At 39.7% G+C, this 14,653-nt stretch overlaps 1 protein-coding gene across 1 annotated transcript in view; it reads right to left on the bottom strand.

The window, feature by feature from the left end:
* Positions 1–14,653, bottom strand: part of LOC133655533 (integrin alpha-M-like) — a 41,376-nt gene that overhangs the window by 9,973 nt on the left and 16,750 nt on the right. Inside the window, exons 12-21 of the mRNA XM_062055778.1 lie at positions 11,642–11,775; positions 11,427–11,573; positions 11,147–11,359; positions 10,949–11,082; positions 6,565–6,707; positions 6,319–6,485; positions 6,127–6,255; positions 2,596–2,669; positions 2,394–2,535; positions 2,229–2,327 (exon numbers count right to left, since the gene is read on the bottom strand). Coding sequence (XP_061911762.1) covers positions 2,229–2,327; positions 2,394–2,535; positions 2,596–2,669; positions 6,127–6,255; positions 6,319–6,485; positions 6,565–6,707; positions 10,949–11,082; positions 11,147–11,359; positions 11,427–11,573; positions 11,642–11,775 — 1,382 coding nt within the window. The remainder of the gene's footprint in view (positions 1–2,228; positions 2,328–2,393; positions 2,536–2,595; positions 2,670–6,126; positions 6,256–6,318; positions 6,486–6,564; positions 6,708–10,948; positions 11,083–11,146; positions 11,360–11,426; positions 11,574–11,641; positions 11,776–14,653) is intronic.

Here is a 14,653-nt window from a genome sequence, read left to right as displayed (position 1 = left end):
AAATATATTTTTTTATTTTTTTATTTTATTAAATCCACATAAAAAACACAAGATACACTTACAATTAGTGCACGGTCAACCCAAAAAACCTCCCTCCTCCCACTCATTCACACTCATTCGCACAAAAGGGTTGTTTCTTTCTGTTATTCATATTTCTGGTTCCTACATTATATATCAATATATATCAATACAGTCTGCAGGGATACAGTCTGTAAACACACATGATTGTATTTTTTTATGACAAAAAACAAAAACAAAAAAAAATCCACCCCCTCCATGGGACACATTTTCAAGTGTTGACCGATCCGCAGTTACAAAAAGGTTGGGGGCCACTGCTCTAAGTTACAGTATTAGACAAATGCTCAGTGCCTTGTGGACAATTAGTTTCAATCTCCCAAAGACGTTTTGGTTGGCGTTTTATAAATAAATAAATGATAAACGGGTTACACTTGTATAGCGCTTTTCTACCTTCAAGGTACTCAAAGCGCTTTGACAGTATTTCAACATTCACACATTCACACACTGATGGCGGGAGCTGCCATGCAAGGCGCTAACCAGCAGCCATCAGGAGCAAGGGTGAAGTGTCTTGCCCAAGGACACAACGGACGTGACTAGGATGGTAGGAGGTGGAGATTGAACCCCAGTAACCAGCAACCCTCCGATTGCTGGCACGGCCACTCTACCAACTTCGCCACGCCGCCCCACACATATCCACACATGCTTTTCAGTCCTCCAAAGATGATAGTATATTTGGTTGTGATTTATCGCCTCAGAACAGTGCCAACATTTTTGTTTGTAAAAAACACACACTGCCTGCGTGCGGACTTATTTTGCAGGCAGACTCTTTAAATGCATTTTATTACTACCGTATTTTCCGGACTATAAGCAGCTACCTTTTTCCAACGCTTTGAATCCTGCAGCTTAAAAAATAGTGCGGCTAATTTATGGATTTTTCTTTGTTAACGGCCATAATGTTTTGTATTTAACCAATAGTTTTGATAAAAGACAGACAGAGACACCGAAAGGGTGTGTTGTTTGTGCTAAAGCCATCTTTTGGACAAGTTTGCTCACTGCAGGTGCTGCGGGTTGAACGTTGACAGTATTTTCTTCTGTTCAGTGCCTTGAACCGGAGGTGCAAGTGCCGTTCTGTCCATTAGCCGCCTGTAGCGTTTTTACTCGTATCGTTTCTTTATTCATCACTCAAAGCAAAGTTTGTGGGTTTTACAACACAACTAAAACAATTCATACTTACTAAACATGTTTAATAGTGGTGTTTTCATGCATTTTTGGACATGTTATCATAGTGTAATCAAGGTTTCATCGTTAGCATTAACTAATATGCTAACACTTTTACAAATGTCTGCGTTATTATTATTAACTCACAATGGCATGCTTTTTGTATTGTTTCAGTTTCACAAATTCCTAAGGAAACTCACCAAAACGTCACCGTGGAGTTAATGAGTCTGTTTAGCTCTGGGATCCGGCCCGCCAGCGTCCAAAATCCGGCCCGTGGGAAGTCCCAAGTTAAAAAAATAAATTTTCTACCGCTTGTTACTCTCGGTGTCTCTTAGCCGCTCAGGCAAATCATATTGTCTAAAAATGCATTTTCCCATCGATAACGTGACATCATCGCACTCGGAATATTCAGTATAAATATATATATATATATATATATATATATATATATATATATATATATATATATATATATATATATATATATATATACAGCCCAGCCCCTAATGCGGCCCCCGGGTCAAAACGTTTGGGGACCCCTGGTTTAGCTGATTAGAGAGCTAGTCTCCGCAGCTAGTGGGTCCATGACGATGACTTCTCTTTTGTTTGATCAACCATTTCACTGCCGCCTTGCATGCACCATTTGGAAACCATTGAGGTGTGTAATAAATATTTACAAAATATTTCTGTGTAAATAACTAATTTCACAACCTACATATCTGTAGCTTATATTCTGGTGCGGCTAATATATGGAGAAATTTTTTTTCTTCTAAAATTTAGTGGTTGCGGCTAATATACCGATGTGCTTTATTGTCCGTTAAATGTGGTACATAATGCAGTTTTACATGGCCTTACCCAAAAATTTCTTTGGAACAAGCCTTAACTGATTAAGAGATATGGTTCGAGAGTTGAGTCCATGACATGGAGTTCTTTGTCTACTACACTTTTTACACAACAAAAGGTAGATCATGTTTTTACAGAAAAGTACCAACCGTTGAGTTCCTCCCAAAAATGGGCTTGTTAATGGTGCAGTCTGTCTTTCCCCGAGATAAGCCAGCTTCACTGTCCAAGGAGTTGCACTCAATGTGTCCCTTTTTTTGTCAAAAAGGAGTCAAGTAAATGTGGAGGAGGTGGCCCTGAAACATTCTAATTCCTACCTGCAGGCTTGTGAACTTCCTGTAGGAGACCCCAACTGGGTACGTGAGAACAACCAGGGTGTTGTAGGAGTTTTCCGCCAGGTTTACCACGGATACGGTGACATTTAGGAGCTCGTCTATGCCCACTTTGACCTCTGAGGAGCTGCGCAATGATGAAAAGTTAGCATGAATACAACTTGAAAAGCTCTGCTAAAGTCTTTACCTGGTAAAGTTGAAATCCAACTGGAGGTTGTCTACGCATTTGTTGTCTGTGCCGCAGTCGATCTCAAAGGCCAACTGTGGAGAGCAAATTTAGGCTTGACTGTCAGAGAACTACGGATGGGGGATTTGGCCTAAAATCTATATTGCGCTATATTTTGCAGCCTCCTGCATTAACAACATTTATCGTGATGTTTTTATTCGGTATATAAATGACAATAAAACCATTTCAAAACAGGTTGCAACAGCTTCTACTATGGAATGCTGACCAATTCGGTAACATTTTGTGTAATTTCCAGTTGTATTATTTTTTCAAAACTATTATTAATCTACTTGCTAATTTGCTGTTAATATATACTTACTCTCTGCACTTCCGTTAAAATTTAATAAAAACGTATTCTTCTGTTGTTTGGATAGTTTACATTAGTTTTGGGGGATACTACAAACTTTGGTATCAATCCAATACCAAGTAGTTACAGAGGCAGTATCGGCAATATCAGTGCCGATCCTTCAAATTTTCAAGATCATTAAATTATTCCATTTTTTCTAATCAGACAAAGACACACAACGTCGATGTAACAATATAGTTCATCTCTAAAATTATTTCCGACCATTGGCTCTGATTAAAATCTTTTAGTTGTTGCCCGTAAAAGCCCTTCTGGGTCCAGGAACTTATTCCCTGAGTTTTTAAACACTAACAAAAACGACTTCAGATTTTTCTTATGATAAAAACATTTCAATTAAACCACTTTAGTATCGATCAAATAATGATATCATACGGTATCGTTACTGTCGATATTTGCATCGATCCACCCACCTTTTTTGACATTCAGGAGCTCTAGCTTGTGGTTAGCTTATCCTCTGACAGTGTGTAGTGTAGCATATTTAGCTATTCCTCGTCCTCCAGGGATGATATTTGTAAAAAACAGTTTATTTATATAGAGGATTGTTGACTTAGAAGGGGCTTTGCACTGGGAAGGTAAGTTAGTCACGACACTGCAAATTATTCGCCATATGCCAAGATTTAAAAAACATTTTCAAGAAATTTCTCTAGTTTTGAGAGCTATGTACTTGTTTTTAGTCATGGACTTTACATCATAATCTTAATGTTGGCATACATCATTATATTTTGTCTATTCTAGTTTTAAAATGTTAAAAATTGAGAAAATAATTATTGAAATAAGATACTATGGTTTTCCTCAGATAGAAAATCGTGTTTACATTAAGAATTGCTTAATTTAAGAACTGCAAGTTGAATAGCGCTTGTTTTCAGAATAAAATACTTATTTCTAGCTTAAAAGTCCTGATAATTTTAAGAAATACAAATGTTATTTTAGGATGACTGATCAAGTAAAATCAACTAGCAGCACAGACTGATAATTTTACTAGTTTTTTAGTATTTCTTTCCTAAAACTTAGTCCTTATCTTATATTTTGTCAGATCATTTTTGCAGTGTAGCTAAAGGGCTACATTGGTTTAAAGTTGTGTTCGTTCTTTTGACGCTGTCAAATTTGCAGACACAGCTAGAATGTGTCATCCAGATGCATTATCACAATAGAACAATAGTATCAAAAAACATTGTTGGCCAAATGTATTTCATTTATATCGTATAGGGCTCAAAGAGCATGTGACTTTGCTCTGCATTGTGTCGTCTGGGTATCTATTTTTGTTGGACAAAGATTTTGTTTTTCATGGCTGTTCTCAGTCAGCGGTATTGTGAGAGAAAGCACCAAACTGGATTCAAATGGATTGTACAAAAGAAAAAAAATAAAGTTGATCCATATGTGTATGTATATGTATATGTATATGTATATGTATATGTATATGTATATGTATATGTACAGTATATGTATATGTATATGTATATGTACAGTATATGTATATGTATATGTATATGTATATGTATATGTATATGTATATGCAGGGGCGCCGAAAAGCGGGGAGTAAAGGAGACGGATTCTAGGGGCCCATGATGGAGGGGGGCCCAGAGAGGCCCCTAATGATGATGAAATTATAATACAGAAAAAATAATGGGGGCCCTGTAAAGATTCTTCTCATGGGGCCCAAAATCCCTAGCGGCGCCCCTGTGTATATGTATATGTATATGTATATGTATATGTATATGTATATGTATATGTATATGTATCCTGTATTTCGGTCATCAATGGAGTCAGTAATTTTACAGGCCAAACATTTCGGAATGCCAAGTAGGTAAAGGCTCACTAACAAATCAACTTTGGGTGTATGCTAATCGTCAGAATTTTACATCAGAAAGAGAAGACTGCCGTCCTTTCAAAGGTAAGTCAACAGGACTTGTCGGTGGGTGATGTCTCCTGGAGGAATTTGTTACAAACTAAATATATTTCAAGTCTGAAATACATTGTGCATTTATGTGGGAAATATTGAAAACATTCTCAGCTATTGATCTATGAATAGGGGTATTGCTTTTTTTTACAAATACTGTACGTTGTTGCTATCTTAGCTTAGCTAACGCTAACATCCTACTAAATGCTACATGTGCAACAGAATAAAACAGGCTTTGATTCAAACATTACCGTGGGAAAACATGTACCAAGTGATGGCGTTAAAAGTGATGTTTGAACGTCTCACGGCTGCTATCCAAGCTACTTATTGTCTCTTTATTAGGTCACTAATCCGACTTCCATGGATTTGCTTCTCTGCTTGAAATGAGAAAATCTCACCAAATCGTTGTTTTTTTTCCTGAAGCGTTCATGACAACCACTGTGGCAGTTATTGATGCAATACGTTTGCGACATATTTGGAACTTGATAAAAAAAACAAAAAACTTTAGGACAGGGTCTTGCATTCAACCCAATGTAAACATGTTTTTCCGATACCATGCTTCCGAAGAACCATGATGTGTTGTGTTTCCACGTCACACGTTCAAATAGTGTTGTCCAATATTTTGGTACCGGTACCAAAATTATTTTGATACTTTTTGGTACTTTTCTAAAAAAAATTGCATTATTGGCTTTACTTTAACAAAAAAATCTTACGGTACATTGAACATATGTTTCTTATTGCAAGTTTGTCCTTGAATAAAATAGTGAACATACAAGACAACTTGTCTTTTATTAGTAAGTAAGCAAACAAAGGCTCCTAATTTAGCTGCTGACATATGCAGTAACATATTGTGTCATTTTCCATTCTATTATTTTGTCAACATTAATAAGGACAAGTGGTAGAAAATGAATTATTAATCTACTTGTTCATTTACTGTTAATATCTGCTTACTTTCTCTTTTAACATGTTCTATCTACACTTCTGTTCAAATGTAATAATCACTTATTTTTCTATTGTTTGATACTTTACATTAGTTTTGGATGATACCACAAATTTGGGTATTTGGGTATTTACCGGTACTTTTCAGAGGCGGTATAGTACCGAATATGATTCATTAGTATTGCGGTACTATACTAATACCGGTATACCGTACAACCCTACGTTCAAGCCCTACATCGCCTGTATCGCGGACCCTTACACAGGCCGCATCGATGAAAGGGTTAATGCTTACCGGATGGAGGGTGGTCATCTGGGCCTGCTGTGCCAGACTTGGCCTCAGCAGCGTGTTGGCATCAGGCAAACCTTCAAATGTAAATCTGAGCTCGTTGTAAAGGGGATTCAAAGCATCTTCAGGGCAGGACTGTGAATGAAAAGCGGGCATGACTGTAAACTGAGGAGTGCCTCTGGGCGTCTAACAACTCACCTCAATGAAGAATTTGGTCTTGACGCATATTGGCTGTGCTAGACCAAGATCAAGAATAACACTCCCAGTGGTTTCCCGATACCCATTGTTGTTGTTGATAGATGCTCGGTTGTTGGGCACCTTGCGGGTGGCGTCCAGCGTAAGGGTATAATTAACCCTCGCTCTCGCTGCAATGGATTCAAGTTTAAAATGAACAGGATGAACGCTGGAGTAACTCGACAAAGCTTAGCAAGGAGACTCGGGCACCTGTTCGGATGGACGAGAGTCGGCTTATCACAAAGCAGATGTCTGCTGTGTTCTCCAGGGGGTTAGCGCAGTCAAGGTTTTCAATGACGATTTGTTTGGGCATGTAGGTCAACTTTGCTTCAACCTTGACTATGGGTTTGGTTCTGGAAACACACAAAAATAGAGAAAGAGACAAACACCCTTAGGCCATTTTGGTTTTGTTGAATTAACATAGGGGCGGCATAGCTCGGTTGGTAGAGTGGCCGTGCCAGCAACTTGAGGGTTCCAGGTTCGATTCCCGCTTCCGCCATCCTAGTCACTGCTGTTGTGTCCTTGGGCAAGACACTTTACCCATCTGCTCCCAGTGCCACCCACACTGGTTTAAATGTAATTTAGATATTGGGTTTCACTATGTAAAGCGCTTTGAGTCATTAGAGAAAAGCGCTATATAAATATAATTCACTTCACTTCACTTCATAAAACACATTTGACAGAGGATATTCATTTTTAAAACGTTTTAAAAACATCTGTTCCTTAAATTGGCCTGATTAAATTTTGCAGATTTCTTTATGCTTCGTTGAATATTCACAATTAAGCACAACCTCCGTTTCGAGGTCAAGGGTGTGAACCCTTCTAAATGTAAGGCTCATGCAGTAATTACTCATTTATAGCTTTTAATTGGTTCCGGACATGACCGCAATAAATTAATTACAGTGAGGTAGGAATGAATCAATATTTAGGAATCAAACCCCAGTGACCCCGAGAGGGACAAGCGGTAGAGAATGGATGGATGGATGGATTATGAGAGCCCTCTAGACATTAAATAACACCCGTTTGGCCTTTTTCAGGTAATTTTGCCCATATGTGACCTGTATAGGATTTTTTAATTTCAATGTGAACACAGTGTCAGAAAAATTGAATCTAAGTTATCACAAAACTCTGTGTTTCCATGAGTTCCCGGCGAGAGGACAGAAGCTGTCTTTGATCCTACCAAGAAGAAGGCTTGTAAAACTCCACTGTGTAGGATGGGAAGCAACATGAAGGTGTTCTGTTTCTTTCATGTATTGTAATCAACAGAAAGATATTATCTTGACCCGAGATCTACAAAGCAAAGAGGAAGCAAGACCAGACTCCCCTTCAGGGACCTCTTCTTTGAACTGTTCTGTAACCAAAGGCGATGGCTGTTTACGACCCCGGTCCCTTTAGAAACAGCTGTTGCCATGAATCAGGTAAAGTCCAAATAAAAGAGGAGGCGTACAAACTTTCGCCAGAGCGTGGTGAGCCTGTACAAAGAGTACAGTCCAAACGTCTCTCCTCAATTGAGCCAAAATGAATTCTGTCTCTGTTTGATTCCTTGCTTCTTGTCTTGTTTAATAGATGTCATCAGTGTTTGAACCTGACACACATCAATTACAATTTTTTAAAATCTGACCCAGGCCTTTTTGGTATGTCGATATATATCAGCTATGTATCCGTTGCGACTGCAGTCTGTACCATCGGGTCGCGTTCCTCCGACTAATACGTCATTTAAATGCGATAAACGTCAATCTGTCTTTGCTATAATAGACTGTTGCAAAATAAATAGTTGACAAATGAGCAGGAAACAGGCAAACATAATACTGTTTTAGGAAATTGCGTCAATGTTCCACCACTCAACTCGCCCACACGCTCTTCGGAGCCGACGTCGAAGAAAATGTCCCTTGAACTGCGAGAGTCAAAATGTTTGCCCTCTTCCAACCTAATCTTCTACGCGCAATATTTCGGTACAGAAAATGTTGACTTTGATTGCAAAAAATCCTAGAAATTGCCACAAATGCGCCAGGACCTACTAGAATAGGAGCCATGTTTACTCCTGTAAACTACCGGTAATTGGAAAATTAGTTTACAGGATGCTAATTGGCTAATTAGCTAATTAGCTAATGCTAATTGGAAAATTGTTGAATAGTGCTCGCAAAACTTTGACAATTGTTTTTAAATCACATGGTCTGTTCTAAATAATATATTGGCATCTCCTACTCTCAGTATTGTGGGCGATTTGATGATTAGCATTTGTTCGGCATAATAATAAAGACAGACACTCAAAATGGATTGCACGCCTTATTCTACTCAACATGTGCAAACCACTTTGCACATGTTGAGTAGATCAGCTTGGTGCATGCTATCAATTTGCACGTTTTTACTCTAAAATACTTTTATGGGTAGATTAAAAAAAGATTTGTTGTCAGATCCATCTGTTAAAAAAAAAGCTGGTAGAAACTGGTTGGAAAAGTGTGTGTAAGATCAAAAGGGGAGGGTTAATTGGAGGAAGCTTTTGACCCCCCCTTTTTTAGACCAGTTGATCTGCCGTTTCTTTTCTTCTCTCCTCTTCTCCCCTGTCCCTTGCGAGGGGGAGTTGCATAGGTCCGGTGGCCATGGATGAAGTGCTGGCTGTCCAGAGTCGGGACCCCGGGTGGACCACTAGCCTGTGCATCGGTTGGGGACATCTCTGCGCTGCTGACCCGTCTCCGCTCGGGATGGTTTCCTGTTGGCCCCGCTGTGGACTGGACTCCCGCTGATGTGTTGGATCCACTGTGGACTGGACTTTCACAATGTTATGTCAGACCCACTCGACATCCGTTGCTTTCGGTCTCCCCTAGAGGGGGGGGGGGGGTTACCCACATATGCGGTCCTCTCCAAGGTTTCTCATAGTCATTCACCGACGTCCCACTGGGGTGAGTTTTTCCTTGCCCGTATGTGGGCTCTGTACCGAGGATGTCGTTGTGGCTTGTACAGCCCTTTGAGACACTTGTGATTTAGGGCTATATAAATAAACATTGATTGATTGATTGATTGATTTTGTCACATCAATGACAATCCGCAACAGATCGTGTGGTGAACTGTTTTGGTCACAGAAAAGGTGTCCCTGCAGCTCAATGCATACATTTTTGACAGTGCAGTTCTGACAAAACTTCTGCTAGGCCAACAACTTCAAAACTCTCTTCAAAATGGACGCCATTGTTGAGAAGAACAACATTTCGCTGGTGACTTTATCACTTAGACCCGGGGTCAGCATGCGGCTCTTTAGCGCCACTCTACTGACCCGGGGTGGTAGTACCTGTCAGGGTCCCAGCTATGGGTTAAATAGCATTTCAAAGACCACAACGGTGGAAGTGGCGGAGGATGACACTGCATGTCACAACGGCACTGAAGGCGGATGAAGGCTGCAACAGAGGGTGGTCTCCAGTCGTCATGGATCCATGCCACTGGATCAAGGCCCCTCTCGGCCAAAGACCGTGTGGTGGCTGCAGGCGCATCAGTCTCCCCACGCTAAAAGACGTCACGCACAGGCATCCTCCCGAATGGGAACCCATCCATTCTGAGGACAGTCATACTCGACTACGAGTGACTGCCGATGATGATGATGAGTGTCAAATGGAAAAAAAATTAAGAAAAAAAATATTTGTTGTTTTAAGATGGTTTGTGTAGGAGAACAAACATGACACAAACCTTCCTAATTGTTAGAAATCCCACTGTTTATGTTATACATGCTTCACTGATGAGAGTATTTGGCCAGCATCGTTTTGTCCTACTAATTTCAGCGATCCTTGAACTCCTTGTAGTTTGTTTACATGTACAACTTTCTCCGATGCTGCCACAGAAAGACGTGTTTTATGCCACTCCTTCTTTGTCTCATTTTGTCCAAGATGGACAAAAATGTGCACAAAGGTGAGCTTTATTGATTGTATTGATTTGCTGGAGTGCTTATCAGGCATATTTGGTCAATCCATAACTGCAAGCTAATCAATGCTAACGTGCTATTTAGGCTAGCTGTATGTACATGTTGCATTATTATGCCTCATTTGTAGGTATATTTGAGCGTATTTAATTTCCTTTACTTATGTCCTCAGTGTAATTAATGTATATTTGCATGTCTCATGACACATTATCTGTATGTAATATTGGCTGCATTTCTTATAGTTGTTTGTGTGCCATGTTGTTCCAGACCACAGCAAACATTACCTAGCTTGCCAAAGATTGTAATAAATATATTAAAAGTTGACAGCCTGCCATTTCCTTTAACTTGGAAGCACACATCTATACCTTTGGCCATTAAAAAACAGTAATTTCCAGGACTTATCTGACCTTCTGAGGAGCCTCTGATTTACTAATGTTGTCTAATGTTGCAGAAATGTGTAGAATAAATATAACATTTCAACATTTCTGTCAACAAAGATTTGCTTCAGCCTACGACACGTAGTCATTTTGACAGTAGGCTATTATAGCTAATATAGACACTTATGTCATGTGTTGCCTTCATTATAAGACTAATATACAGCTTTTCATTTTTTGTATTTTTGGTCCAATATGGCTCTTTCAACGTTTTGGGTTGCCGACCCCTGACTTAGCCCCATACGGAATTCTTCACCTGAGTAAGACGACTGTTCCTTTGGAACCCACCGCCAGGTCAGGCAAGTTGTCTTCGCTGAGGTCTGAAGACGACTGGCTGATGGACATGCCGAAAAACTTGAGTCCTGCCATGGCTTTGGATCCTGCGATTCTCTAAATTAGGTGTAAAGGTTTATTCTCTAAGCAAATGGCCACAGTGATGGTCTTTACAAGTCACCTGTGAGAAAGTAGGAGAAATCTTTCCGGTTCTTTCGCCGTGAAATATATAAATGCTTCCTTGACCATCGTCTTCCAGTGGCGCCCCGACTGCCAAATCATTTAGTCCATCAGTGTTTAGGTCGGGAAGAACGGCAAGGGACGCTCCGAATCGTCCTTTGCGAGATCTGACTCCTCTCAGTACGACCGGAGAGTCGAAACTGCACTGAACTTTCTGATGGAAATGTGAAAAATTGAAAAATTTTCCAAAAGGCCAAGTTTGTTTCTAATAAGTCACTCACCAAAGTGTTTATGATGCAAACATAAACCCTCCCCTCTCTATCATTTTCCACAAACATGGGGGAAGAGATGAGGATGACATCTGTGTTGGCATCCCGATTCACATCCATGGCACACACCACCGCCCCAAAATATTCACCGATCTGATACTGCGGGGTACAAAACATTTCACTTAAAATAAGCGCACTCTTTACTTGATAAAACTTTGAGGACCTACCTGCCATTGAAAGGGATCTATTGGGTCAATACGATTTTGGGAAATCACCATCACAACTCCTCTGTGCTGATACCTCGGAGCGCCAACAACCGTCAATGTTGCATACGGCGTTTTGGCAATCGCCATGGAATAACCTAAAGGGGAACAGGAAATGACCATGTGCAAAGCTACCCCAGATCCAGTTCCATTAAATTACCAAACCTGTACAAAGAAACATGTCTCAAGATCCCTATTGCCTTTGTTTTGATTTTACAAACATGCAACCTCGATTTACGGATCTCATTGGTTCTTGAACAGGTTTTGTGAAAAGAAAAGTTCGTATATTGAACCACATTTCTCCTTAAGAAACAATGTAAACACGAGTCCAGAAGTCTATTTTTAAGTTAAAGTGTGTACACTTTGAACACAATATAAAGCGCTATACAATAGTTTAAAAGTTAAAGTCCCAACGATAGTCACACACACACTAGGTGTGGTGAAATTATCCTCTGCATTTGACCCATCCCCATGTTTACCCCCTGGTAGGTGAGGGGAGCAGTGAGCAGCAGCGATGGCCGCGCTCGGGAATCATTTGGTGATTTAACCCCCAATTCCAACCCTTGATGCTGAGTGCCAAGCAGGGAGGTAATGGGTCCCGTTTTTGTAGTCTTTGGTATGACTCGGCCGGGGTTTGAACTCACGACTAGGGATGATGTTCGAAACCGGTTCTCCCGATTGTTCGGTAAGAAAAGAACCGATTCCATAGATTTGAATCCCTTTTCGAGAACCGGTTCCCGTTATCGAAGCCACTATACCGTATTTTCGCGACCATAGGGCGCACCGTATTAAAAAGCGCCATGTCAGTTACGGGTGTTATTTCTGTATTTAACGCATAAATAAGGCACAGCGTATTTTTGGGTGCAGGCATGGTTAAACATACGCTATCTTAAAACATATGCTAGCATGCATGGACGCTGTTTTAAAAAGGCAGCAGGAGCAATGCTGAGTTCGGTTGTACTTTATTGACGTATTTATCAATGTACTCTCATTATTTTTTTGATCAATCCTCATCCACAAATCCATCAAAGTCCTCATCTTCTGTGTCCGAAATGAACAGCTGGGCAAGATCTCCATCAAACACGCCAGATTCCCTCTCGTCATTTTCATGGTCAGTCTCGTTGTCCATTAGCATAGCAAGCTAGCACAACAGTAAAAGCCGACTTCTCTTGCACCGTTGTGCGTATCGATGCGCTACCGTGCTGGTCCCCTTCTTCTCCACAGAGTGCTTCATCGGGATGTCGAAAGTGAGCGGCACCTCGTCCATGTTGGTGATGTGTTTGTCTGCAATTTTTTCATTTACAACGCACATAGCAGCACTATATGCTCACTCAACCTATCTGGATTCGATAAGAGAGTCGATAAAGAATCGGTTCGATAAGAGGATTCAATAGTGGACACTCTTGTGACTTGGATAACATCGGACTGTCTGCACCGCAGGATGAATTTTCAAGGATCAGTCAGACAATTTAGAGCAGGGGGTGCTCACACTTTTTCTGCAGGCGAGCTACTTTTCAATTGATCAAGTCGCGGGGATCTACCTCATTCATATATATAATTTATAGGGGTGTCCGATAATGGCTTTTTGCCGATATCCGATATTCCGATATTGTCCAACTCTTTAATTACCGATACCGATATCAACCGATACCGATATCAACCGATATATGCCGTCGTGGAATTAACACATTATTATGCCTAATTTGGACAACCAGGTATGGTGAAGATATGGTTCTTTTTTTTAAAATTAGTAAAATAAGATAAATAAATTAAAAACATTTTCTTGAATAAAAAAGAAAGTACAACAATATAAAAACAGTTACATAGAAACTAGTAATGAATGAAAATTAGAAAAATTAACTGTTAAAGGTTAGTACTATTAGTGGACCAGCAGCACGCACAATCATGTGTGCTTACGGACTGTATCCCTTGCAGACTGTATTGGTATATATTGATATATAATGTAGGAACCAGAATATTAATAACAGAAAGAAACAACCCTTTTGTGTGAATGAGTATAAATGGGGGAGGGAGGTTTTTTGGGTTGGTGCACTAATTGTAAGTGTATCTTGCGTTTTTTATGTTGATTTAATAAAAAAAATAAAATAAAATTTAAAAAAACGATACCGATAATAATAAAAAACGATACCGATCATTTTCGATATTACATTTTAACGCATATATCGGCCGATAATATCGGCAGGCCGATATTATCGGACATCTCTAATAATTTATATTTACTTATTGAAATATATGTTTTTGTTAACAAGTTAAAGGTGTTTAATGATAATGCAAGCATGTTTAACACATAGTTAATATTGTTAATAAATTAAAGGTGTTTAATGATAATACAAGAATGTTTAATACATACAGTTAATATTGTTAACAAGTTAAAGGTATTTAAAGATAATGCAAGCATGTTTAACACATATAGATTCCTTTCTTTCATGAAGACAAGAATATAAGTTGGTGTATTACCTGATTCTGATGACTTGCATTGATAGGAATCAGACAGTGGTGCTGATAACGTCCGCATTTTCAAAAGGAGGAGAAAAAAAGTCCTCTTTTCTGTCCAATACCACATGAAAGTGGTTGTTTTTTTTTGCATCTTATTTGTCCAGCTTCCGTACTCCTTTGTATACACTTTACAAGAAATACATTGTCGGCAAACTCCGTAGCTTGCTAGCTTGTGCACGCCAGCTTTCTGAGACTCTTATGTTGTTAGCGCTGGCAGCATGAAGCAGCGTTTTTATTGTGCAACTGTGCAGTCGGTCTTTGGAGTTTTGACGACAGGTACGGCGCCAGAGTCTGTTGAAATAAAAAGAGTTTCTCGCCTTCCTGTCGGTAATTTTTTCTTGATAATGAGCTGGCAGCAGCCAGCGTCATCTCAGAAGACCCTCGGGTGCCGTGAATGTCAATCAAGTGACGAAAGTGACGTCATAGTGAAGATTTATGATCGCTCATTTTTAAGACTAT

The sequence above is a fragment of the Entelurus aequoreus genome, linkage group LG08 (genome assembly GCF_033978785.1).
Source record: "Entelurus aequoreus isolate RoL-2023_Sb linkage group LG08, RoL_Eaeq_v1.1, whole genome shotgun sequence".
Classification (NCBI taxonomy): domain Eukaryota; kingdom Metazoa; phylum Chordata; class Actinopteri; order Syngnathiformes; family Syngnathidae; genus Entelurus; species Entelurus aequoreus.
The sequence above is the reverse complement of the archived record's forward strand: the minus strand, read 5'-3'. Positions and strand labels throughout refer to the sequence as shown.